Source organism: Leopardus geoffroyi, chromosome D1 (genome assembly GCF_018350155.1).
Source record: "Leopardus geoffroyi isolate Oge1 chromosome D1, O.geoffroyi_Oge1_pat1.0, whole genome shotgun sequence".
Taxonomy (NCBI): Eukaryota; Metazoa; Chordata; class Mammalia; order Carnivora; family Felidae; genus Leopardus; species Leopardus geoffroyi.
In genome coordinates, this window is record NC_059329.1 from 74,017,708 (window position 1) to 74,042,504 (window position 24,797).

Sequence of the window (24,797 nt, forward strand, 5' to 3'; positions counted from 1 at the left end):
TGTTCCTTCCTGCGCTATTATGCTAGGGTTCTGTGGTCAAGAATGAGGTGGTTGGATGGACAGATGGGTGATGGACAAGTGGATGAAAGAATGGACAAAAAGACGGGTACATGGGTGGACACAGATAAATGAATGGAAGGAAAGATATATGAGTGAACACCCAGCTAGGTGTGTATCTTGGCGGATGGGCGAACAAATGGATGGATAAATTTCTAGTCGCTTGGCTTCGAGGCGGGAAAGGAAGTCTCATGTCTCATTAAATGAAAACATCCTACAGGATAGGACTTGGAAGCTGGACACTTCAGGGTGGAAGGCAGGGCGGAGCAGCCTAGCCCGTGAATGGAGAAAGGGGGCTTCCAAGATGCAGGGGTGGACGGTTTGTGGAGTGAGGGAGCCTGGAGCTGGGGGCAGGGACTGGCCTCAGAGACTGACCCTCCCAAGGGTGAGAAGCTCTGATGAAGCAGCCCCAAGACAGGCTGGAAAGAAGTTGCAGTCAGAGCCATGTGATGGGGAAGCCTCAGGGTCAGGGGTTTTCCAGACTCCCTGAGGCCACCGGAGGGCAGACGGTGAGTGGGAGGTTGGCCTCTGAACCCTGGGTGGCACTGAGCATACCTGTGATTTCAGTCTGTTCTGGGGTAGGGAGGCTGCTCTTCCTCCCTAGGTCCCCGGCTTCAGTGAGCAAGCCGCTCTGATAGCTGTGGCAGGATGTACTCAAGGGGACAGCGCAGCTCTCCTGGCCGAGGGGTGCGCCCTCCTGAGGCACCTGGCTCGGGGGTACCAAGACACCATCTTCCACTGCTTTTTGTCATCAGTCCCCAGGTTCTAGACGTGAGCTCCAAGGCTCTCATTTTAATTACCTGGCATGAGCCAGTAGAGGGACCGCAGACATGGGTGGCCAGGAGTTGAGCTTGGCAGGGCCTGGAGGCTTAGATGCTGCTAGCCTGGACCAGGCCGAAGCTAAGGCTCTCCATTTGCACAAGACGCAGAGCTGTGAGCTCCAGCCTCCCTCCCAAAGCCCAGAGCATTCCCCAGCACCAGGCTGCACCCCCCACACATACACTGGCCCCAGCGATCTCCCTGGGAAACCAGGTCCCAATGAGAGTGCCTGGTGTGCCGCTAACTGCTCATTACAGTCACGGCTGCAGCTAAGTATAGCTCCAGCACATACAAGACCAAGACAGCAAGGGAAAGTCTTTTCATAAGAAAGCTCCACATGCAAACACACAAACATCTGCGTGCACACGCTCCCCACACTCGTGCATACTGATGGCCTTGGACTTGTACTTGCACCAACACAGAGTTTCGTTCACTCACCGAGGCTTTCGTTCAATGAATGTCTGTTGAGGGGCTGAGAGAGTGGTTGAGGGCATGCGTTCTATAGTCAGACAAAGCTGGGTCCTAACTTCATCACCTCCCAGGTTTATGATCGTGGGCAACTTAGCCTTTCCGTGCCTCAGTGTCCCTCTCTCTACAGTCGGGATGGTAACCACAATGCAGGCCTCAGAGTTGGGGTCAGGGTCAGTGAGATGGGGCATGTATAAGTGCTCAGGATGGGTCTGGCTCAGGGTGGGTGTCAGTACATGGTCGTACATGGTCCGTATCCTCACTACTGAATACTTACTCTGTGCCTAGCTCTGTGCTTGGAGCTTTATTTAAAGCTATCGTTTCTGGAGGTGGTTGTGAAAAGTGGTGCCTGGTGTATGATAGGCACTCAGTAAATATTTGATGATTGAGTGAATGAGCAAACCACTGAGAGCTGCATCAATGGATGATCGGATGTCCTTGGAGCTTTCTTCTTTGAGGAGGCATCCACCCTCACTTGTCTCTTAGCCAGGCTGTGGCTCCAGTAGGATCTAGATATTCTTGTGGGTAACATAGGGATCCTAGAGATAGAGGAGGAGCTCCAGGGTGTCTGGGTGCGCCCCTTCCCCATTTTGGAGACAGGGAAATGGCTGCACAGCGGGTGGTGCCTCATTCAGCTTGGACAGGCACAGTAGTCATGCAGCAGCAGTCAGGGCCCTAGCTGAGCACTCGGGCAGGCTGGGGCCCCTGGGCTGTCACTAGGCAGGGCCCTGTCTGCAGGGGAGGCGCTGGAAATCAGCCTGGGTAGGAAATAAGCTTTAGAAGTTTTTAAAAAATAATATTCTTTTCAAAAAGAAATGTTTATTTATTTGGGGGAGGGGGAGAGAGAGAATGCCGAGGAGACTCCATGCCCAGCAAGAAGCCCTACACGGGGCTTGATCCTGTGACTGTGAGATCATGACTTGAACCATTATTTAAAGTCAGATGCTCCACTGACTGAGCCACCCAGGTGCTCCAATATTCAGGATTTAAAGGTACTGTAGGGGCACCTGGGTGGCTCAGTCAGTTAAGTATCCTACTTTGGCTCAAGTCATGATCTCATGTTTCGTGAGTTTGAGCCCCACGTCGGGCTCTGTGCTGACAGCTCAGAGCCTGGAGCCTGCTTTGGATTCTGTGTCTCATTCTCTCCCTACCCCTTCCCCACTTGTGCGTGCGCGCGCTCTCTCTCTCTGTCTCTCCCCCTCCTCCTCTCTGTCTCTCAAAAATGAATAAATGTAAAAATTGAAAAAACACTAAAGGTACTGTCACGGGGCGCCTGGGCCGCTCAGTTGATGGAGCATCCAACTCTTGATTTTTGGCTCAGGTCATGATCTTGCAGTCGTGAGATCGAGCTCTGCATCATGCTTTGCACTGGGTGTGGATGGAGCCTGCTTAAGATTCTCCCTTTCTGCCCCTCTCCCCCCCGCCGTCGTGCACGCACTCTCTCTCTAAAATTAAAAAAAAAAAGTTACTGTCACCATTCCCAGCCTTTGAATAGGTTGGCAGCTAAATGGCCTGGGCCATCTCCTCCCATCGCACCTCCTCAAAAAGAAAGTGACATTTCCTGGTGCTTTTTTAAGCCGAGGCCGGCTAGGCCTGGCTGGGGCATGGCATGGGGAGGGGGCGGGTGACACTGGGGAGTCACACAGCCTGAGTCTCTCCTCACCTTGAGTGATCTCAAGGCTCTGGGAATAGACAGGGTCTCGTGTCCTCGCCATGTGCCCCAGATTCCGGTTGCCACACTCCAGTCCCGGCACGCAGGTTTTGAATTCCACATTCTGGAGCCAGCGATGCCCCCTGGGCAGGACTCGGGCAGTTGAACTCCACAATAAGTGCCTTCAGCTGGCCAGCCTGCTGGGAGTGGGGAGGGTAGGCCTGTCCCCTCCCTGAAAAGGAACTTCCGTGCCCTTGTGCCCACTGTCCTCAGTCATTCGTGGTCACAGCAGGTGGGGATTCAGGTGTTTACTGATTTTGTCCATTGTCAAGGGGTGAACATGATTGTGCCTGCTGCCAGGGTATATGTGAGTCTGCTGTCAATGGGTGTACCCATTGCCAGTGTAGACGTGGATCTGCTCTCAATCACTCTGCCCACTGCCAGTATAACAATCTCTGTGGAGATTAGGCCAGTGAGGACAGTGCTGGGTGATTAGTGACTCCATCTGTGGTCAGTTGAGTCAAGATGCATAGACGGGGATTATTCTTTTACGAGAGTACACATAGATCTGCCCTGAGTGTGGTCAGTGCCGGTGTAAACACAAGTGTGAAGTCAACATCTGTGTACGTTGCCAGTGTAGATGCAGATGCTGAATCAGTGATCCGTGACTGTGCACACTGCCTGTGCAGATGAGGAAGTGGGCACCGGAGGAGGGCTTCACTTCCCAAGGAGGCTGAAAAGGGTAAACGTTGTTGTGGCCATTGCATAGGTAGAAGGATCGAGACAGGCAGACATAGGATGTATATCCACAGTCTTCCCACAGAGGGGAAGCCGTGCTCCTGGTTCCCGAGAAAGGGGCCCCCTTCCCCTTTTAGTGTGTGGTGTGTGGCGTGTGGCCAGAGCTGACGGCAGGCAAGCCCTGATCCCCAGATCCAGCCACTTCATGGAACTTACATTGTAAGGTGGAAGAGAGACAAAGAGTAAGTATGAGAAGTAAGTAAATTAGATAGTGTGAGGTGCTAGCCCTCATCCAGCTGGACACGGGAATGACTGAATGTGGCTGGATGTAAATGATACATCAGTAGAGCTGGGGAAGTTAGTGTTCAAAGATGGTATTGCTATGAGGAGAAGTAGAGGAAGGAAAATCAGATCAGTGGGTGGTGCTGGTTGAGAGTAAGCCTCAGGAGATGCTGAAGGAATGAGCCGCGGGGATACCTGGAGAAGGGCGTCGGATGGGGGGAACAGCCCGTGCGGGGGCCCTAAGGCAGGCGTATGTCTGGCATGTTTAAAGAACATGTTTGAGGAGGCGGGTGTGGCTGAAACAAGCGAAGAGGACAGTGGCAGGAGAGGAGCTTGGAGGGGGCAGTGCAGGACCAGATCACGTAGGGGCTGCAGGGAACGTGAGGAGCTTGGCTTCTCCTCTGAGAGAAACGGGGAGCCTGTGCAAGGGTTTTGAGCAGAGAAATGACACAATCAGATTTATATTTTAAAAGGATCATCTGGCTGCTGTGTTGAAAATAGTCCCAGAGCACCAGGAGTATTGGATGCTGGGAGACCAGTTAAGAGGCTCTTCCCATAATCTAGGGCGAAATGATTGATCCTGGCGGGGACAGAGGTGGTAACGGTGGTAGTGGGCAAGTGGTCAAACTCTGGATTTATTTCCAGCTGAGCCGATGGGATTTCCTTACAGATTAAATGTGAGGTGTGGCAGAAAGAGAAGTGTCAAGGTTTGGGGCCAGAATGTCCGGAAGGATGGAGTTGCCGTCTCCTGTGATAGAGAGGCCGTGGGCAGTGGGGGTGGTGCGGGAGCTCAGGTGGAGACTTGGGGTGGAGAGAGCGCTATCAGACCTCCACCTGAGATGCTAAGGTGTTGGCTGCTGAAGTACTGAGTTCAGGAGACGGGCTGAGCTGCAGGTAGACGTTTGGGAGTATTCAATGATAGTTGAATGAGTGATGGTATTTAAGCCCGGAAACTAGGCGAATCGCTAAGGGAATGAATGGAGATGGAGACGACCAAGGTTCTGGGGCAGCCCAATAGTTCGACGCTGGGAGAAGTGGTTGGCAGAGGATGTCAAGAAGGAGCAGCCAATGAGGTAGGAAGAAAATCAAGAGACTGTGGGAAGCTGGGAGTGTGACAAAAAGGAGGATCAGCTTTCAGATGCTGTTGATGGTTCAGGGACCTGAGGACTGGAAATTGTTCCTGTTCTTTCTGCCTAAAATGCCCTTCCTTGCAACCTGTCTTCCCCTAGTTGATTCTTATCCATCCTTCCAACCTCTGCCCACTTGCCACTTCCTCCTAGAAGCCACTCTGACCCCAAGACTTATTGTTAAAGGCCCATCAAATGCCTTATGCTTTCCCCTCAAAGCCCTCATCACTTCATATAAGTACATATTTGCTTGTTTGGTTATGTGATAAATGTCAGTCACCCCTGCCAGGGGCTATGGCTGTTTTTGCTCACTCTGTGCTCAGTGCCCTGCACAGACCTGGGAAAAGGTATAAATATTCGTTGGAGGGAGAGCAGGGCGTGGGGCAGTCAACTGTGGTCCCACCTACTCTGCATCCACTGCCCTCCCTGAGCTGTCCCTCTTGGGGCCATCTTTTTAATTCCCTCCCCGCAACACACACATATATATGCACACATGTATACCCTGTTGGGAGTCAGGACCCCTAACTCGATGCAAAAACACAAGGGGGGGTCTGGGGGTAATTTCCCATTGGATTCCTAGTGCGTATACCACGAACCTCAGTTTTCTCATCTGCCTAATGGGGGCAATCAAGACTGTCCTGCTGATGGCTCAGCTATTGGTGTGTGTGTGTGTGTGTGTGTGTGTGTGTGTGTGATACTTATTTGGGGTTCAGTATGTGAAATGTTGGAAACTGTAGATAACTGTCCCCAGTGTCCCCAATAATGGGAAGACTAATCTCTTCCTCCCAGGCTACCTGGATGGATGTGAAAGAGATTTATAAATGAAAGCCGTGGAACATGGTGGTTTTAGAGTCAGGGACCTGGTTTCAAGTTCTGCCTATCCCTTTCAGGCTATGTGGATTTTGGGGTTTTTTTGGCACGTGTCTTAACCCCTCTGAACCTCAGTTTTCTTATCTGAAAAATGGACATAATGACATCTCCCTCAGAGAAGTTTTTAAAAATAAGTGAGATCACGCTTGTAATGGTCATTATGACTTGAGAGCAGAGCGTGATGACGCTGAACAAAGCTAAAGACGCCTGTCGCCGAGGTAGTTGTTGGGGGAATCAGAAAAGGTAAAGGCAAAGCGTGTGGTCCCTTTAGCCATGCACAGTGAGTGCTTAACTGAATTAGGCTCTGAAACTGGGGAGCCTGGCCTAGGAAAGGGAATGTGGTGGAAGCCAGAGAAAGCCTGGCCTGCAGGAGGGATGGCTCAGGGGTGGATCCTGAGGTCCATCTGTAAGTGTGGGCAGGCTGTCACAGGGAAGAGGAGGGGGTATGTTCTGGTGACCCCAGGGGGCAGACCTGGGATCTCTGGGAGAAAGGCAGGAAGATTGACCTGAACACGTGATAAATGCACATCTCTGGAGCTATCCAAAGACAGGTTGAGTGGCCTCGGGAAGTCTCCATCACCAGCGGTCACCAACAGAGACGTCTGCCTCAGGGTTCCTGCGAGGGGTTACTGCGTTGCCTGCATGGGAGGCCAAATATCCTATATGGGGTGCCGTCCTACTTGCTTCCTGATCTTGGAGTCTCAGTCACATATTTCGTATTCCAGTCTGTGGCACAAAGAAGTTTGGGGCACGTGAGGCACACATGCAACAGAATCCTTAGAAAAAAAGAAGAAAGGAAAACATTGGAGTAGTATATAATAAAGAGAAAAAATAGTAATACCTCAACCCCAGGTGAAAAATTAGTTCAGAATGAGCACTAAGTTTAACCGAGCTCCCTGGCAGTCAGAGCAAACGAGAAAATATGAAGGGTTCCATAACTGACCGTTTACTAACAGAAAAGTAGACCCCACAGAGACGCACAGTTCGACCCAGTTCTAAGTCCCGAAATAGAGTGATTTCCTACGTGGAACACTGGTGTTTGTCTGAGCTGAAGATGCTAATGGGTGAGGGTATGCACTGTCTGGTCTCCTGGGGGGACTTCCAGGTCACAGGAGTGGGTGGGATGTTGGCTCCTGCTGAGATCGTCCGGGGCCCTGACCCCCGGCCTTCCTGGCCTGTGGGGCCGTAGGGGCACTCTGGGTTAGCACAGCCCCACTCCCCTAAGGCATGCAGGCCTCTGTACCTCCCTGGGACTGACTAAGGTTGAAACCTGGCCAGAGCAGCCTGGTCTGGCTCTCGGGGCACAGCCAGCCTGACGTATACCGTGCATAGCCAGCTCAGCTGTTCACGGGGCCCTACGGGAGGCCTGAACGGCAGGGCTTCGAAACCGGCCAGCGCCGACAGCGCCACTGAGAACCTCTAAGAGCTTGGGCAAGATTTTTCATCTCTGTAAACCTCAGACTCTTCATCTGAAGAGTGATGATAACACCAGAACTTACCTCTGAGGCTGGCGTGAGGTTTAAATGCACCAATGCGTGGAGAGCACGGGAGACGGGGCCTCCTCATGACTGGGAAGCTGCCATCATTAGCCTCCATCTTGTTACCAGAGTTAGACCGGAAAGCCCGGGAGCTCTGGCTCACATCCCGCTCACTGTATGACCTTGAGTGTCCTTTCCCGCCAAGCCTCATCTGCTCCCAGCCCCATGGCAGGGACTCACGTGGATAACCATGTGGAAGTGGGCATGTTAAGTCACCATTACCCTGAGGGGTGTCCCTCATGGGCTGGAGGCCACAGTGCTGGGTCTTTGGACATAGCTCTGCCTTGGTCTGTGGCGCCTGGAAACAGGCTCTGAAGGCCATGCCATTGGCTCTCCTGAGGCTGTCATTTGCTTCTGGTCTGTTAGCAGGCAAGTGGTAGCAGGAGCAGAAAAAATTAGGGAAAAAGACTTAAAGTTAAACACATTTCTCCATTTAGCTGTTGCTGCTGCGCCTTGCAACTACCACCCCCCAATAATTCAGGGGAAAAAATGCTGTGTTTAGATTTTTGTGGAGGAACACCTTGGCCCAGCTCCTGGAATACCAGTGTGCAAGGGAACTGGCAGTCTGGAGGTTTCTTCCTATCCCAGGATTCTGCCTTGGATCTGGGGAAACCCTAGACACCTGGCCTTTTCCTCCGGGACCTCCAAGAGCATCTTGCTTCCTGGGTGTGTTGTTGTTATTGTGATGTCCCCGCTTTAAAAATGATGGGACTGAGTTTCCTAGACGTAACTTGCCTGCTGCAGTCATACAGCCAATGGCAGAGCTGGGATTCGAACTCAGGTCTCTAAAGCCAAGTGCTGGACTCCTCCTTCTGCCATGCTGCTGGCTTCCCAGTCCCCAGTGTGGTCTCAGGCTCAGACATTGAGCTGCTTGGCACCTGGGTCTCATCTGACCTCATGGATCTCAAATGCCAAGATGGGGCTGGCGGCATCAGAGTCACCGAGGGCACAAGTTAAAGGGAAATTTCTGGTCCCACCCACAACTACTGAACCGTCTGGGCATGGGGCCAAGGACTCTGCATTTGTATCTCCACTGAGTCACTCTCCCCCGGCACGCTCCACCACCATCCCCCCATCACCCAGGCCTCTGCCCACTCCTGCCTCCCTCGTGCCCCACCGATCGCCTCCAGGGAGGGCTTCTTACTCTCTGCTTTCCTGTCCACCCTCCTAAAGGGTCTGGGTTTGGCCACCACCAAGTAAGTTCTCCTTCGTGCTAAATGCAGAGACTTCTCCTCTGACCCTGTCCCACTGGATCTGCTAGGGGCTGGCTGTCAGGAAACATTCCTCCCTTGTTCTCCAGAACCAGGGCTGGCCCTAGTTGGGCAGACTGGTCACTATGCTGCTCAGTCAGGCCCACGCAGGAGCAGGGACCCAGCCTCACTCATGCCACATGCGTGGCTCTCTGAAGGGCAGTGGTGCTGTTTCATGATGTGGGGGCAGGTCTGCCCAAGTCCCCCAGGTGTCTCCCAACTCAGTAGTCTCTGTCCCGTGACTGTAAGAGTCTTCACTTATCTCCGTCTGAGACACTGTGACCCTAAGCACTTTGTTGTGATGGGAGAGGACCAGGAGGGGAGGGCCCATGAAGGCCAAAGGGTTGTGTGGGGACCAAAGCGATATATTTGAACACCTCCTTCTTGCTCTCTGTATTATTTCATTTCATCATCACAACCACCCCAAGGGAGGGGAGGGCAGGGAATGTCTTCCCACCCCCTACTATCCAAGAATGAAGGCTCAGAAATGGGCAGTAACTAGTCCAAGGTCACCAGCCAATCCAGGCCCCAAATTCAGGTTGATCTGACTTCAAGGTCCTGTCCTTTCTGCTACGGCCATTGCCTCCTTTTGACCTGGGGTCTGGCCAGCACCAGGGCCTGGACAGCAGAGAGGCCTGGGAGGGCATTTCGAGCAAGGTCTCAGAGGCCATGTTGATGAAAGCTCCAGGCTGCAGCCCAGTACTAACACTGTCATCTCTGCTCTACCTTGAGAGCTCTGTGACCTTGGGCGGATCCTTTCCCTTGCTGTTTCTCCAATTCTCCATTCCTGCCACAAGGGGCAGCTTTTAGACCAGAAAGCTCTGAGGGCCTCCTCCATCCTGGAGTTCTAGGTTTCTACTGACCATGTTTTCACAAGTCCAAGGTACCATCGATCTAAGACATGACATGAGTTAAATTACAGCGTGTTGGTGATATGGTAAGATAGACTATTTTAAGGATGTGTACATCATTTCCAAAATGTGAAATAATGTGCATCCTGGCATGAAAGCAACATGGGAACCCCTGCCACCTCAAAAGTTGCCAGCCTAGCTGTTGGGGCAGCCCTTTCTGGATATCACCAAGGCCTAGGGTCATGAGTGAAGTCAATGAAGTGTCTCTCTGGAAGTCTGGAGGCCCGGGACTGCCTTTTCTGGTCTTGGTTCCCCCTACTGCCCAGGCTGGGTGCCAGGGCTGACAGGGTTGGTGTCGCAGCATGAGGGGATTCAGATCTGAACACAGCCCTACCTCTTGTGGTCTTCCCTGGGCTGGCTCAGTGGCCTTTTCCCCATCCCTGCCCTTTCTCTCCTCTTTCTCTCAGTCACAGATAGTTCCAGAGAAAGGGGCACACCCCTAGACTAGTATGTGAGTGACCATCTCTGGTCATGGCCCTGGGCTGGGTCTCACCTCAGAGAACACATATCCGGAGTGCCGAGACTCTGATTCCCCTAGGAGATGGCTCGTACACACCCCCTTCCATATCATTCCATATGTGTCCTTATACACACAAACACATACACATCACACCCCATATGTGTCCTTGTACGCATACAAGCACACACACCACAGCTCATATGTGTCCTAATACACACACACACACACACATACACACACGCTTCTACCACCTGTATGAAGCACACACCTACACATAGTGACCATTTACACAAGCCTTTCATGCATGCCTGGAGTTAGGTCACATAAACCGGTGACACATGTTCACCATGTGTATACCTACTCCACATTTACACAGCCTCTCCCCCTCACCCAGTATTCGCCCCCAAACATGGACTTACCCCAACAGGCACCCACTTGGCCATGTTATGTTCTTTGTGCAAACTCTCACACGCTCCTGCTCAAACCCTCCATGTAGCACCATGGGGAGCTCCCCCCGCCCTCCCCCTGCTCCCTGAGCTAGAGAAGGATTAGTGGAAAGGAACAGGGGCAGGGACCCGGGTGCCAGGACTGAGTGCTCAGGGCCCCCCATTTATTAATGAACCAAAAAAAAGGACTAGACCCCAAGGAGCCCCCTCCCCGGTCGCCCCCTTGTGGTCCTCAGCCAGCCCAGCACACCACAGGCCTGCCCAGTCCAAGGAAGTCCAGATGAGTGTAATTCAGTTTCCAAACTCAACTCGACTGACAATTTATTTAGGCCAATTGGCCATCCCGCCTGCTCTGCATCACTGACTCCGCATGGATCAACTCAAACGCTGTGTACCCCCGCTGGGCAGATCTAATTAGGCGAAAAAAACTGACCTGAAGCCTCAGGGGGCTCGGGGCCTGGACAGCAGCCAGGGTTCCCATGATTAGCCCCAGTGCCTGTAGCCTTGCCTGGTCTCAGAACCCTCGGAAGGGACCAAGTCCATCCCTCAGTGTGCCAGTGATGAAACTGAGGCCGAGAGAGGGGAAGTGACTTGCCAAGGTCACCCAGCAAGTGAACGTCGGGCCAGAATGGTGGTCCCTGTGCCACGCTACAACCATCGTCTTGTTCCTGGAATGCCAAACTGCAAGAGCACAGATCCCCACGGCAAACCCCTGAACAATTCTGAAAGGCAAGCACAATTTTCTACAGATGACTGTGGCATAAATAATTTATAAATGGAAGTCATAGCACATATTGGTCATTTTAATAGATAGTAAATTGCTTTTCTGATTTATGGTTTCAGGGGTGGGGTTACAATAAAAATAACTTGGTGATTTATGAAACATCTTCTTAAGTCAACAGATCTTTAGTAGGTTTGTCTGACTTTGCAGCCAACAGCTTCACCACCCTGGTTACCATAGAAATGGGATGCCTCGTTCCGTTGCCATGGCTACCACTTTCTAGAACACAATTGGTGGGTCTCTCACAGTTTGTGATTTGGTTCTGGGGGAAAAAAAAAAAAAAAAGCCAGGACTGCCAGCTTGGGTTTATGCTGCATTATCAGGCGATCTTGCCTGCATTGTCTTAAAATTTCACTGGGTGGCCTCTGAGGTGGCCAGGCTAGGTGACAACTGTCCCTGGGATGTCAGGCAAAGCTCCCTTTGTGCTCCCATCAGACTCATAGCCCAGGAGAGACTGGCCTTACTGCGGCCTGGATCCTGGGTGTGGGGGGCAAGGCTGCTGCTGGGGTGGGAAAGGAGACAAGGTCTGGCAGATGGCAGGAAATCAGGAAGCTGATAGATGAAGGGCAAGTCTAGGGACTGGAGATCCAGGAGCTGGCACCATCTGAGCAGGGCAAGCAGGCTGAGGGCACGGAAAGGCTGATGAGGCAGAGGCAAGGCGGGCTGGAGCTGTTGTCCTGTGGGAGAGACAGACACTGAGTCAGTCACACCTGGGGTGGGGGTGAGGTGGGCAGAGGAGGGGCCAGCTGAGTGGCAATGCCTAGGGTCTCTTCTATTCATAGCAAGAATGCTGTGTGGTAACGGCTGCTGCATTATCCGTGTGCTCTGAGTGTGTGTGCACAAGTGCTGTGGGGGGCCGCAGCCGTGTGCACCTTGCGGAAGAGTATGGCACCTGCGTGTTTATGTTGCGTGTGCGGTAATACATTTCAGTACCATCCATCTATGTATGTGTGGTTGGGACACTGGGCTGTAGTTTGTGTGGCCACACGGACAGCATATGTGTTTAGGTAAGGGGGGAGGTATGTACTCTGGGTAATTGTATGTGTCCGTGGTCTCTGGGTGACTGGGGATTGGGAGGCAGGCAACTTACATGGGGTGCAGCCCCTGCCCTTGCCTACAGCCCCTACAGTCCTGGGGGTGTCAGCCCAGGATTGCTGTAGAGATGGCTCCTGATCTCACTCCTTGCCGAGGCTGCTCGGCCATCCCTGCCCCCGGGGTTGCTGTTTCCCCAGTAGCTAGCAAGTCCTGGGCAGCAAGGCCCAAGAACAATGTAGACATGGCTGGGCCCCTGCCCAAGGAGTCAGGCACCCCAGTTCTCTCCCTTACAGCGGGTGGGTATCACTTTCCCTCAGGGAGTCTGAGTTGTAGGTGCCAAGCTCCAAGATGGTGGCATCCAGATACAATCAGGGCCAGCTACTAAGTGTCCAGGACTGTATTTTTAGCCCCAAGAACTTTGGCAACTCTGGCGGTAGAAAGAGTTTAGGTTTTGGAGCAGGACAAACTTGGGTCCAAGCCTCAGCTTCATCACTAGCTCTGAAGCCTTGGTTTAGTCCCTGACCTCTCTGTCCCTGGGTTTCCTTCTTGGCACAGTGGGGTAAGGCCACCTGTCTCACTAGGTCAGGGAGAGGACAAAAGGTGCAGAATGGGTTCTTCGCTTTGGTAGCTACCTCCTCTCTCCTTCCTGTGCTCGGCTTCCCTGAGGAGGGACCAAAAGAAGCTGGGACTCAGCTGGGTGTGAGCTCTTGCTTTGGCGGTGTGCTGTGACTGGCCTCCTGGTCTCTGGGCCTAGGAGAATGTGGCAGGCTGAGCGAACCAGGGGCACCTTCCTCCACAGCCCTCCTAAGGGCCCACTTGGACCTGGATGTTGCTGGGGGCTCGCCCTGTGACTAAGAACCAGGCCTACTAGCAGCAGAGGCCAAGAAAGCAGGTGCTCAGGAAGCCTAGACAGGGCAGCAGGCCTGGCTTCCACTTCCCCTGGTTCCTCCTGAGAAAGGAGGCCTAGCACCTGGCTCTAGGCTGGGCTGCTACTGCCACCCCACCCCCACCAACCCCCTGGGCACTGGGGCCCAGAGAGGAAGGAATCTAGACAGGATGCCCACTGGTTGCTGAGAACCAATAATTTATTCTACCCTAATTTTATAAGACTTGCCGTCTTTCAGGGCCTCAGTGCTCCCATCAGGACCTGTCTTGTGAGAGGGGCAGATAAGTTGAGAGCTCTATGGGCCTGTGGGGGCACCTGGGAGTGAGAAGGCCCCTGGGAGTGAGAAGGCCCCTGGGACGTCAGTGCCGTGTCTGGGCTGTTTCCATGAGTCTCCCCAAGCACTAATGAGCCAGAGTCTTGCTGCCCCCCTGGGGGTGAATTTAGAGACTCTTTGGGGGGATCCCTTCATTTGCTGCCTCCTTAGGGCCTCAGCTACCAAAAGGAGCCTCACCTGGAGAAAGTGTCCCAGGAGTAGGGCTACTTAGGGGGGTACTGAAGGATGAATGAGTTTTTCCAGAAGTGCAAAGACATGGAGTCAGGGGAGACATGGAGAGAGGGGTCAGAAATGTCAGAGAGTTTCATGTGGCAAGAATGTTGGGTACATGTAGGAAGAGAGCCCTGGGAAGTCAGTGGGGCCAGGCACAGAGAGTCTCCTGTGTTAGGTTGAGGAGTCAGGGTTTTTCTTTGTGGGCAGCATGGTCAGGTGGCCTGGGCAAAGAGCTGGGATGCCAGCTCTGGTAGGTGTGTGGAGACTGGACTGGTGGCTGAGACTCTAAGTCTAAAACCTACTAAAGCTTCGATGGTAGGGGTCCTGTTGAGAGAGAGTCATGTGTGAGCAGAGGGGACAGAGGAGGACAGATCGGGGGAGGTTTGGGGGAGGTGGGTGGCTGATGGAGTGGGGAGGGGAGGTGTCTCGGGCCTTCTGCCGTTGGCCAGGATCAGGAGCCCAGGGGTGCAGTGGACCCTGCCTCTCAGCATTCCTCGGACACTCACAATGTGCATGTTCTCCTCTCTCACAAAATCCAGGGAGGGGCATGGCCTGCCCTTTGGGATCTGGTGAATGCCAAGCTCTAAGATGGTGCCCTCCAGAGGAGGTACTGGAGGCAAATACCCGGCATTTGGGAATGTGTTTTTAGCCCCAAGAGCTTTGGCAGCCCTGGTGATGGAAGGAGCTCCGGAGCTGGATCAACCTGGGTCAGAGGTGGTGGCCTTTTCCAGTTGCTTCCACTTTGCTTTCCTGGCCCACTTCTGTAGGGATCTTTAAAGAGCTGTTTCTGGAGTTGGAAGACCTGGCTTAAGTCTGTAGTTACCCTGCCCCACCTTGTCCAAACCCCACCTGCCTCATAGGGCTGAGGGAGCTTGACTTTGCAGTCCCCTGCATTGTATGTGTCTCTGTGGGTGCCCTTCACGCTCAGCTGGGCAGGGAGCTCCCTGAGGGTTGGGCTGAGGCTTTATTCCACTCTGCTGGGCATAACCCAGTGCCTGGTAAAGAGTGGAAGGAAGAAAGGATGGATGGATGGACAAACGGATGGAGGGAGGGAGGGATGGATGGGCAGACAGGTGGAAGGAAGGAGGAGACTAAGGAGGGAGGAGTGAGGAAGTAAAGGAAGAAGGAGGGAAGGAAAATAGAAGAGAAAAGGGAAGGGAAGAATGAATGCATGAGGGATGAGAAGGGGGAGGGAGAGAGGATGGAAGGAAGGATGAGGAGTGGAAGGGAGGGCGAAAGGAAGTAAGGAAAGGAGGGAGGGAGGGAAGAAGGAAAGAAGTAAGGATAGATGAGTGGCAGAAAGGAGGGATCGATCAGTGGATGGGAGGAAGGACGCACTTGATAGTAGTCTGGGATAAAATGTTTGAAAATGGTCCAGTGCTCTAAAACCAACAGGACCATGAGCCTACTACAGTGCATGGCTCGGGGAGACCTCTTCCTACTTGGGGGCCTCAGGCTTCCCATCTATAGCATGTAGTGCCTTGGACCAGATAATCTCTAAAGGCTGCTCTTACTTTTTAGCATTCTAAAATGCTGACGTTGTCCTTTTCCCTCTCCTCTCCCCTTTCTCCAACCCAGAATGTGACTTGAAAGGTCCATATAGTTCTTGGTTTCGAGAAGCATGCCATGTTAGGTGCCAGGTTCCATGGCCATGGTCAACCCAGACAGGGCTGTTCTTGGACTTCCAGTGCTGCCCCCTGCCTACCGCCACAGGTGGGGAGGTGCGTCCATGCAGACTACAGGGTCCCTAGAAGTAGCACGGCTGCCTCTTGTTGTGGATACAGAGTGGGGTCTTGGCACTCCTTGAAGTTATCTGTGAGGGCAGCTCTGGAGAACACAGGGGCCACCCCTTCCAGACTGTATAGCCTGGGGCCATTTCCAGAAAGATGGTCTTGCTCTGGACATTGTCTTGCACAGGCTGGGAGAAGGCGGCACCCGGAGAGGAGGGGAGCTGTGGGCACAGGCAGGCAGGGATGACCAGCCGGGCTCCTGGAGGAGAACCCACTGGCCAGTGTTCCTCTAGAGCTCTGGGAGGCCCGACTGAAGCCTGGAAGAAGAGGAATTCAGTCTGAGCAGGAGGGTTTGGAACTCAGACAGCTGCTCCATTCTCTTCCCTCAGGTACCCGTGTCTGCTGGCAGCTAGAGAAGCCCAGGGTCATGAGATGGGGCCGGCAAACCACACCAAAGGAGCTCCTGAGCCTTTCTCCAGGGGCTCAGGGCCGGAGCAGGTGGTTCTGGACAGGCTGGGTCACCCCAGCCATTTCCTTCTCACTGGTGGGGTCTGAGAGGAGGAGGCACCCACATATGTTTGGAAAGCCCCAGCCCCCCAGCAGCTCCTTCCTCCCTCCCACCCACTCCCCTACCCTAGTGCTGACAGGCAACTGGAGAGGAGCAGACACTGTGGTTTATGGTGCCTTTAAGGACCCCAGTCCGATTCTCCTTCTGATGCCTGAAACTGCCACACAGTATCGCCGACAAATGACCATTTAGCCTCTCTTTCAATACCTCCAGGAAGGGGGATCTCACCTCCAAGTTGGTGGTGGGAGTTCCTAGGGGGGACAGAGAGGGAGTATAAAAGTCATCCGACACCCTGGGGCTGATGTATATCTTTTGCAGTTCTAGATGGGAAAGAACCTGAAAGAGACCGCATCAACGAGGTACAGGTTCCTGAGAGAGCAAATGGACTGCAGTAGGAATGAGGAAAGATGGGCCATGTGGCCTTTGAGAGACCAGATTCCATCATAGCTACTCCCCATCATTCCCTTGCCACCTTCGGCCTCCGCAGGCTACGTCACTTTTATTATTCAGGGTGGGCTAAGTGCTTTACTAAATCACTCCCAAGTCACAGCAGCTTAATACATTAGTAGTTTATTTCCCACTCAGGTATTTAGTGGCTATCTTTCTTTTCAGGGACCGAGGCTACAGTCTTGTGGTGGCCCTACTGGCCCCTAGACCCTCAGCATTTAACTGGCAGTTGGGGGAAGAAAGAGAGCCTGGAAGATTGAGTAGAATAGGTTCTGTGAGCCAGGCCTGTCATCAGTGCATGCCCCTTTTATGTGCTGTCCATTGGCCTGAGCTCAGTCACGTCACCCCACCTAACCCCCAAGGAAGCCTGGTAAATATAGTCTAGCTGTGCATCCAGGAAGAAAGGAAAGGCATTTGTGAAAATAAAGCAACCTCTTCCACAACTTCTTACCTGCCCCCGAGCCTCCTTACCTGGTGCTCTGAGGAGGGAAAAGTGGCCCATCAGTTTGGCCCACGTTGGAGGGGGGCATTGTGCAGGCGTCTTCCCTTGGCCTGGCCTCTGACTAGACCCAATGAAAAGGTACCTCAGGTTTCTTTGCTCGGGATGGGAGGGCCTCCCTCTGACGCTGTGTTTCTCCTCCGCAGTATGTGGCCTTTGCCTCCCTCTTCTTCATCCTGGTCTCCATCACCACCTTCTGCCTGGAGACCCACGAGCGCTTCAATCCCATCGTGAACAAGACAGAGATCGAGACTGTTCGGAATGGCACGCAAGTGCGCTACTACCGGGAGGCGGAGACGGAGGCCTTCCTCACCTACATTGAGGGCGTCTGTGTTGTCTGGTTTACCTTCGAGTTCCTCATGCGTGTGGTCTTCTGCCCTAACAAGGTGGAGTTCATCAAGAACTCGCTCAACATCATTGACTTTGTGGCCATCCTCCCCTTCTACCTGGAGGTGGGCCTGAGTGGCCTGTCCTCTAAGGCTGCCAAGGATGTCCTGGGCTTCCTGCGTGTCGTCCGCTTTGTGCGTATCCTGCGCATCTTCAAGCTGACCCGCCACTTTGTGGGCCTGCGGGTTCTGGGCCACACTCTCCGCGCCAGCACCAATGAGTTCTTGCTGCTTATCATCTTCCTGGCCCTGGGCGTCCTGATCTTCGCCACCATGATCTACTATGCCGAGAGGATAGGGGCACAGCCCAATGACCCCAGCGCCAGTGAGCACACCCACTTTAAGAACATCCCCATTGGCTTCTGGTGGGCCGTGGTCACCATGACGACGCTGGGCTATGGAGACATGTACCCGCAGACGTGGTCCGGCATGTTGGTGGGAGCATTGTGTGCGCTGGCGGGCGTGCTGACCATCGCCATGCCCGTGCCCGTCATCGTGAACAATTTTGGGATGTATTACTCCTTAGCCATGGCTAAGCAGAAACTACCAAAGAAAAAAAAGAAGCATATTCCACGGCCACCGCAGCTGGGATCTCCCAATTATTGTAAATCTGTCGTAAACTCTCCACACCACAGTACTCAGAGTGACACATGCCCGCTGGCCCAGGAAGAAATTTTAGAAATTAACAGAGCAGGTAGGAAACCTCTTAGAGGCATGTCGATCTGACCTTTCACCTCTGCCCCCTGTAGCGATGATTCCAGATTCAGTCAGACTGCTTCCTTAGTTCCGTGGGCAACCCCGGACCCCGCACTCAGTGTCGAGGTGTGGAGCCTGGGGGCCCAGGGAGATGCTGGGCAGCCAAATTCACAAGGCGAGAGCCTGCTGGAGGAACCTCACTGGTGGCCCTGGGTAAGGAGGTTGGCGCGCTGGTCTCGTGAGGTTCTGAAGAGACGACATGGCCCGCGAGGTTGCTGAGGACTCTCTTAGCAGGAGCCCAGGGGGCTGCTGCTCGGTGGGCAGGAGTCAAGCGTGAGTCTCTGACTCGGGCCACTGTCCCAGTGTCGGGGCAGGGCAGGGGTGGGTGAGTTTTGGAAATGCCAGACAGCTTCTGATTTGGTCTTTACTCAGCTCCCTTCAGGCTGTGCAGAAGGCACAGTTGGTGCATGGGATCTGGCAGGAGGGTCCCTGCAAAGGCAGTAGCCAGGAATCTCACCCCCAACAGAGCCTGTCTCCATAGCTGAGTAGAACTGCTCTGATTCCGGCTGCCTAGCTCCAGGTGCGTCCCAGGAGACGTCTGGAGCCCTCCGTAACAAGCTTACTTACCCCATAGCATGCCGAACCAACTCATCTTCTTCCACCACTCTAGAGTTTAGCATTTATCTTTAGGAACCTGTTGGAGCGACTCTAGCTTTCACGTTGTCTGTTTGGGTTGATGGTCGAGTGGGAGTTTCCGGTGGCCTTCTGATGGAAGCGACTGGTGAGCAAAGGACTAGAGGGGGCCACCACCCCGGGCAGCTTAGACGAAAGCACTACAGACCAGCAACAACCTCCCACCGAGGGTTCTCCCCGTTTCTGGCAGTGGGGACTGCAGCAGCAATACATGACATCCAGACCAGTGTACAACCACATTCCCGTGAATCCAGTGGGGGTCCAGGGGGGAGGGGGGCCATGAAACAATACTAGTCACCGTGGGATATATTCTCATATTCCATGGCTAGTGGTTCGTTATGGGACTATCTCAGTTTTATGAGAACCTGCACATAGCACATAAAGTTGATCACGGGGCTCTGGTCCGAAGATATAAAGCCCATAGTCTACCTCTACCCATGGAATACCATCGACTTATTCTGTGGACACAGGGATTTCAAGGAGATGAATGACCCAGAGAAGAATGACAACACTGAGCTAAGAAGTGCCGGGGTGAGGGAGGCTGAGTGAGTGATAAGTAGCATTTAGTCTATGGAGGAGGTCCCTGTGCCCAGGTCTGGCAGGCTAGCTCAGCCCTGGATGAGCAAGTTTCCCCCGGTTTGAGTGGCCTCGCCCAGTGGATGATTGATTCTTTCTTCCCTGCTGATGCACCCACCACCCCATCCTGCTCCCAACCTGGCTTCACCCCACACCTATGCTGCCTAGTGCAATACCCTCAAGGCCCACTTCTCTGCCCATGGGGGCTTTCCTGCCCCTTCATCTGGCCCCATACCGCTCCCCTTCCCGCTTCCTGGATTCCTGTAGGCACCCAAAAGGAATGTGGTTAGTGTCCTGGGCTGGGCCATGGGTTGGGCAAGGGTCTCAGAGGCTGGAACAGGGGCCCTGAGTGGGGCAAGGCATGGCTCCTGCTCACCAGGTGAGGCACAGGCCAGTGGAAATCTCCCACCCCACCTTTCTGCTCTGGATTAGGTGGACGTTTGACCTCAGGAGCCACTGTCATGTCAAGGAAGATTCCTGGGGCTCTGGGGAGGGTCTGGCCTGGCCTAGCCTCCACCTTCACTCTGGGCCCCATAGGAAGAGCTCAACCTGGGTGACACCACCATGGCGCTACTTGGCCCTTCTGTCACATCCTCTCCAACACTGGATCTGTCAGGATCAGTGCCCCAGGCTTGGGTGCCCAGGCCAGCCTACCAGGGACCCCCAGTCACTCCAGTCAGGCACAGACTCCTCTGTACTCCTAGAAAATGCCAGTATTCTCCATGTGCTGAGAGCCCATGCGCACACACACACACACACACACACCGAGTACAGACGTTTGTGTTCTGACATGCGCACCAGCTAATCCCAGAGACACAGCCCTCTTCCCGTGCTGCAGCAGACCTGTGAACCCTTTCACTCCTGGTGAATCCCCCGGGCCCCATAGTCATGGCAGCTCTGCTCCCGGGAGCCTCTTTGTTATGGCCCCAGATCTCAGGGACCCAGAGAGCGCTGGCTCAGGCAATCTCTGGCTGAGGAGGGATCTGGGGCCTTTCAAGCTTGCCCTCTGGAGCCCAGATGCCAGCACCCTCCTGCCTTTCTCTCCCCAGCCCCACACTCCGCCCTCCCTCCCTTCCCAAGTACTCACTTCCCTTGGAGGTGCTGTCCTGCTGTCCAGACCTATCCATCGTGGTTCCCAGACCCCTGTGAGCCTCACCCCCCCCCCCGCCCCAGAACACTCCTCCTCCCTCCAAAAGCTGATGTGTGAGACCCTGATGATCTATCACCAAGGTCTGTGGTCCTCAAGGGGTGGCCTCCCCATCTCTGTATCACTGAGTCCCTTCCTGTTTGCCTCCTTCTCTGCTCACACCGACACACCTAGATGGGTGTGGGGGTGTCTGTGAGTGAGTGGGGTGGCCAGAGGTGAGGGAGGCCAACGTGGGTGGAGATCTGACCCTACAAGAATTGAGAGAGGTAAGCAGCAGCCCCCAAGGCCTTTCCAGCCTCACCCCGCCCCCAAGGGCACTCAAATGGCCTCCACGAAACCTGGGTTCTCCAATTCCACTTTTAGAATCTGGCTGAAGGCTAAATGCCCGGCTCTGGCGCCTCCCCTACCCCTGACCCCCCAGGGCCAGACCCCCAGGACTCAAGCAAGGCCTCCCAGTCGTATCAACAGCACCCTCCCTCACCTCCACCTCTTGGTCTGTCCTGAAGCTTCAGGTCTGTGTGTCTGTGAGGGATGATCTGGTCTCCTCCTCTGTACCATGGCTAGCATGGCCTCAGTGTTTGGGCGGGGAGGGGGAGGGGGGGTTCATCCTGTGGGGATCATAGTGCCTCATGGGGGGATGCTAGCAGGGCACCCCACATAGTCAGGGACTGCGTGGGGCTGATGGCCCAGGAGCAGCTGCTTGTCTCCCAGAAAGGGTCTCCCTCCCCCCGTCTGCAGCCAGGGTCCTGCTCTGGAGAGCTCGGAATGCTCCCCCTGTCCTGCCATGTTCATTCACGTGCGTGTCTTGTCCATCTCCGCTCCTGTGATACGGGTTGGTCCTCTGTGGTGCTGCGTCCGGGGCTGCGGGGTCCCACCATAGGTGAGCAGGGGGCTGACAGGGGGGAGGGTTGGTGGCCAGACTCACTTTTTGCCCATGGGCATGTAGGGCAGCATGAAGTCCTGGAGGAAGCTCCTATCTGGGCTCCTCAGGAGCCACCACTGCAGCCTCTGGGGCATCTGTGGAGGGGGATTCTCCTCTGAGCAGCTGAGTCCGGAGTGCCCCCAGCCCTGGCCCTCCACTTTTTCCCCTGCTGAGCTGCAGTGGGTGCCGGGAGTGGTGGCAGCCCGGGGTGAGGAGGGGTGGGGGCGCGGGGAGGGTCACAGGGTCGGGCAGAAGTGACCAGGCAGGGTGTGGGCAGGGCCTCTCCGCATGGGCTCACCGAGTTTGCGCTCGTGTTAGAGGGCGAGGGGGGGTGGCCGCGGCCCGGAGGGGGGGTCCTCGTGGCCCCCAGGTGGGCCAAGGTGGAAGCAGTAGAGAAATGAACCCACTCTGAGGGCCAGGCATGGGTGTTCTTTTCTGTGTTGTTCACATTTTCTCTCTTTCTCTCTCTCTCCACTAATCATGTTTCTCTCTCTCCTCGTTTTGTTGCATGACTTGTGCCAGTTCTCGTGATTATACTCCGCTCGTGTCTCTCACAGACTGTTCCCAGTTAGCCTGGGACTTTTTCCCTGAGCCCCAGCTGGGCAGACCCCTCGGGGCTAAACCCAAGGAAATGCCCAGCAACCCCCACCCTGCCCCAGCCCGGCGTGCGCCCCCTGGCGCCCGCTGCTGGTGTGAACAGTAAGTACATCGGCGGGGCCCGGAGAGCAGGGCAGAAAAGCCGGCCCCGCTGGCTGAGGGCCCGGACACCGGGTTCTCCTTGCTCCAAAGTTTAAAAAAAAATGACCCTCTTGCGGATGCTCATCTATCTCAGCCCATTTCAAAGCCTGGAAACCATCTCCGTGAGACGCTGCCCATGCTGTCATTTCATCATTGCAGGCCGGCGGGTCTAGTGGGGGCCGAGGGGCCTGGGGCCAGGGGGGGCAGGGCTCTGAGCCTTCTGGGGAGCAGGTGGGAGCCGGGGCTCCTGGTGGCCATCTCACTCAAAGGACAGGATGGGGGCAGGAGGGTGAGCTGGCACCTCTGGTCTTTTTCAGGGGTTCTCCAGGTTTCGAGAGTTGGCCCCTCCTTGTGGCCTCTCTTCCAGACACCCCTCTGGAGTTGGGGCGGGAGAATGCTCCCAGTTTTCTGAGAGCACCCCAAACCACAGAGAAGGAAGCTGGCTCCTTCACAGAGCAAGACCTAAACACACCTTCCCCTTCAAGGTCATCATGGTTGAGAGAAGAAGCAGGCCCCAGGGATATCCTGGAGTCCCTCCAGGGAGAGAAAGATGCCCAGCTCACACCCACCCGGGATGCCTGATGGCTGCCCCTGCCCCCTGCCCCTGCAGGGAAGACCAGCCCGACTTTGGGCCCCTTAAAGGCCAAGGGAGCTTGATTCTGCAGGGGCGCAGCACTGAGGGGCAGAGCCGGTGGGTGGGGGCTCAGCACTCCGAGCGAAAGGAGGGGTCTCAGGCTCTACCGCCCACCTTTGACCCGCCCCTGGGCAAGAACTACCCTCTGCAGATATCTCCAGTGACAGACAGATGATGGCCAACAGAGAGACAGCAAGTCCTGGCTCCCCTCCCAGATGGCGATGCTGCCGGGTAGGATTTGCCGTTTTCCCCTTGAGGACAATTTGTGCAGGGTACCGTGGGCCCCAACTCCACATCCTCATCCACTCTCTCCTCCCTGAGATTTCCCCTCTTTCTCCCGCTGCCTTCCTCCCTCAGCCCCTCCCTTGGGAGGGAAGACAGGGGCCGGCCAGAATGGGGGGCAGGCCGGGGCTTGTCCGTGTGCACACGTGTGTGCCCACAGACACGCCCCAAGTGCTAGGCAGCTCCCAGACCCCAGAGAGGCCCCAGTCACGTGGTGTCAGAGTTACCTTGGTAACTGGCCTTTCTGGTTCAGAATAAATCGGGGAGCGAAGCCCCTGGGATTTGTCGAGAAACGCACTGTACGTGAAATGCTTTGCCATCTTGTACGACAGACCTTTTTTTTAAGTTCCAAAATTATGATGGGATTTTTTTTGGATTTGCTTTACGAATAAACCTGATTGGTCCATTTCTCTTTTGACTGACTGCCTCTTTGTAGTGACATGATGTGCACACGGGCCGTGATCCCACCCGCGGGCACGCTGAGTGTGTGCACACGGAGAAGGATCACTTGTGCGTGTAGTTACATGATGTGAACAGGGTCACGGAGGAGGGTCCCCTCTTTAGTCTTTCAGAGAAGTCTCCCCTCGTGCTCACACCCATGTTGGTGTCGTCTTCCCTTGAGGTTCTCTCACCCCAGATGAAGTCTTTGAGGAAGCCCACCGTGGGGACTGACTTGCCCTACCCTGGCCTGGAAAATTCTGCTTTGAGGTCAGAGAGCAAGGGGCAGGCTCAGTCTCCAAGAGTGATGGGCGGGACCCGAGGTCAGACAAGCTACCTCTGCCAGCTCCAGAGACTTCCACGGCTCTGCTTCTGGACCTGGGAGAGGGAGAGCTCCTGTTCTGGCCGTGCTTTGCCCCCCGAATGTTTCCTCAAACCTCTGCCCAGGTTCCTTCTCAGGCTCTCACAGAGGCCAAGATTCCCCTTTACCCACCCGAGTCCATCCGCCGCTGTTGTCTTTACACGTCCATTTGCTCTGCTTTGCCGGGATGCTGCCGTGAGGAGGCAGAGGAATGGGAACCCCTCCCAAATCATGGCCCGCTGTCACTGCCTCATGCATACATCCCTGTTGTGCCTGTGCAAGCTGACCAGGCCCGCTGGGGGCGGAACGGGATGGTGGATACCGGCGTGGTCTGTGTGGGGCTCAGAGCAGACTGAGTGACTAGCTTAAGTCTGTGTGGGGGATGGAGCAGACTGAATGGTTGAATTGGACCTGTGTGGGGAAAGAGAGACTGTGTAGCCAGGCCTGGACGGTGTGGGGTGGGCTATATAGAGTACCAGGTTGAATTTGGAGGAGACTTGGGTGACCATGAGTAGTCTGGATAGGGGACAGGGCATGCAGAGTGACCAAAGTGAGTCTGGGGACAGAGGGGACTGTGTGACCAGGCCTAGTCTGCATGGGGGGGGGGCATACAGAGTGACCAAAGTGAGTCTGGGGACAGAGGAGACTGTGTGACCAGGCCTAGTCTGCATGGGGGGGGGGGGGGGATGAGGCATACAGAGTGACCAAAGTGAGTCTGGGGACAGAGGAGACTGTGTGACCAGGCCTAGTCTGCATGGGGGGGGGGGGGGGATGAGGCATACAGAGTGACCAAAGTGAGTCTGGGGACAGAGGA

At 54.8% G+C, this 24,797-nt stretch overlaps 1 protein-coding gene across 1 annotated transcript in view; it reads left to right on the top strand.

Moving 5' to 3' along the window:
• Positions 1 to 24,797, top strand: part of KCNC1 (potassium voltage-gated channel subfamily C member 1) — a 45,167-nt gene that overhangs the window by 15,838 nt on the left and 4,532 nt on the right. The window contains exon 2 of the mRNA XM_045484676.1: positions 17,257 to 18,190. Coding sequence (XP_045340632.1) covers positions 17,257 to 18,190 — 934 coding nt within the window. The remainder of the gene's footprint in view (positions 1 to 17,256; positions 18,191 to 24,797) is intronic.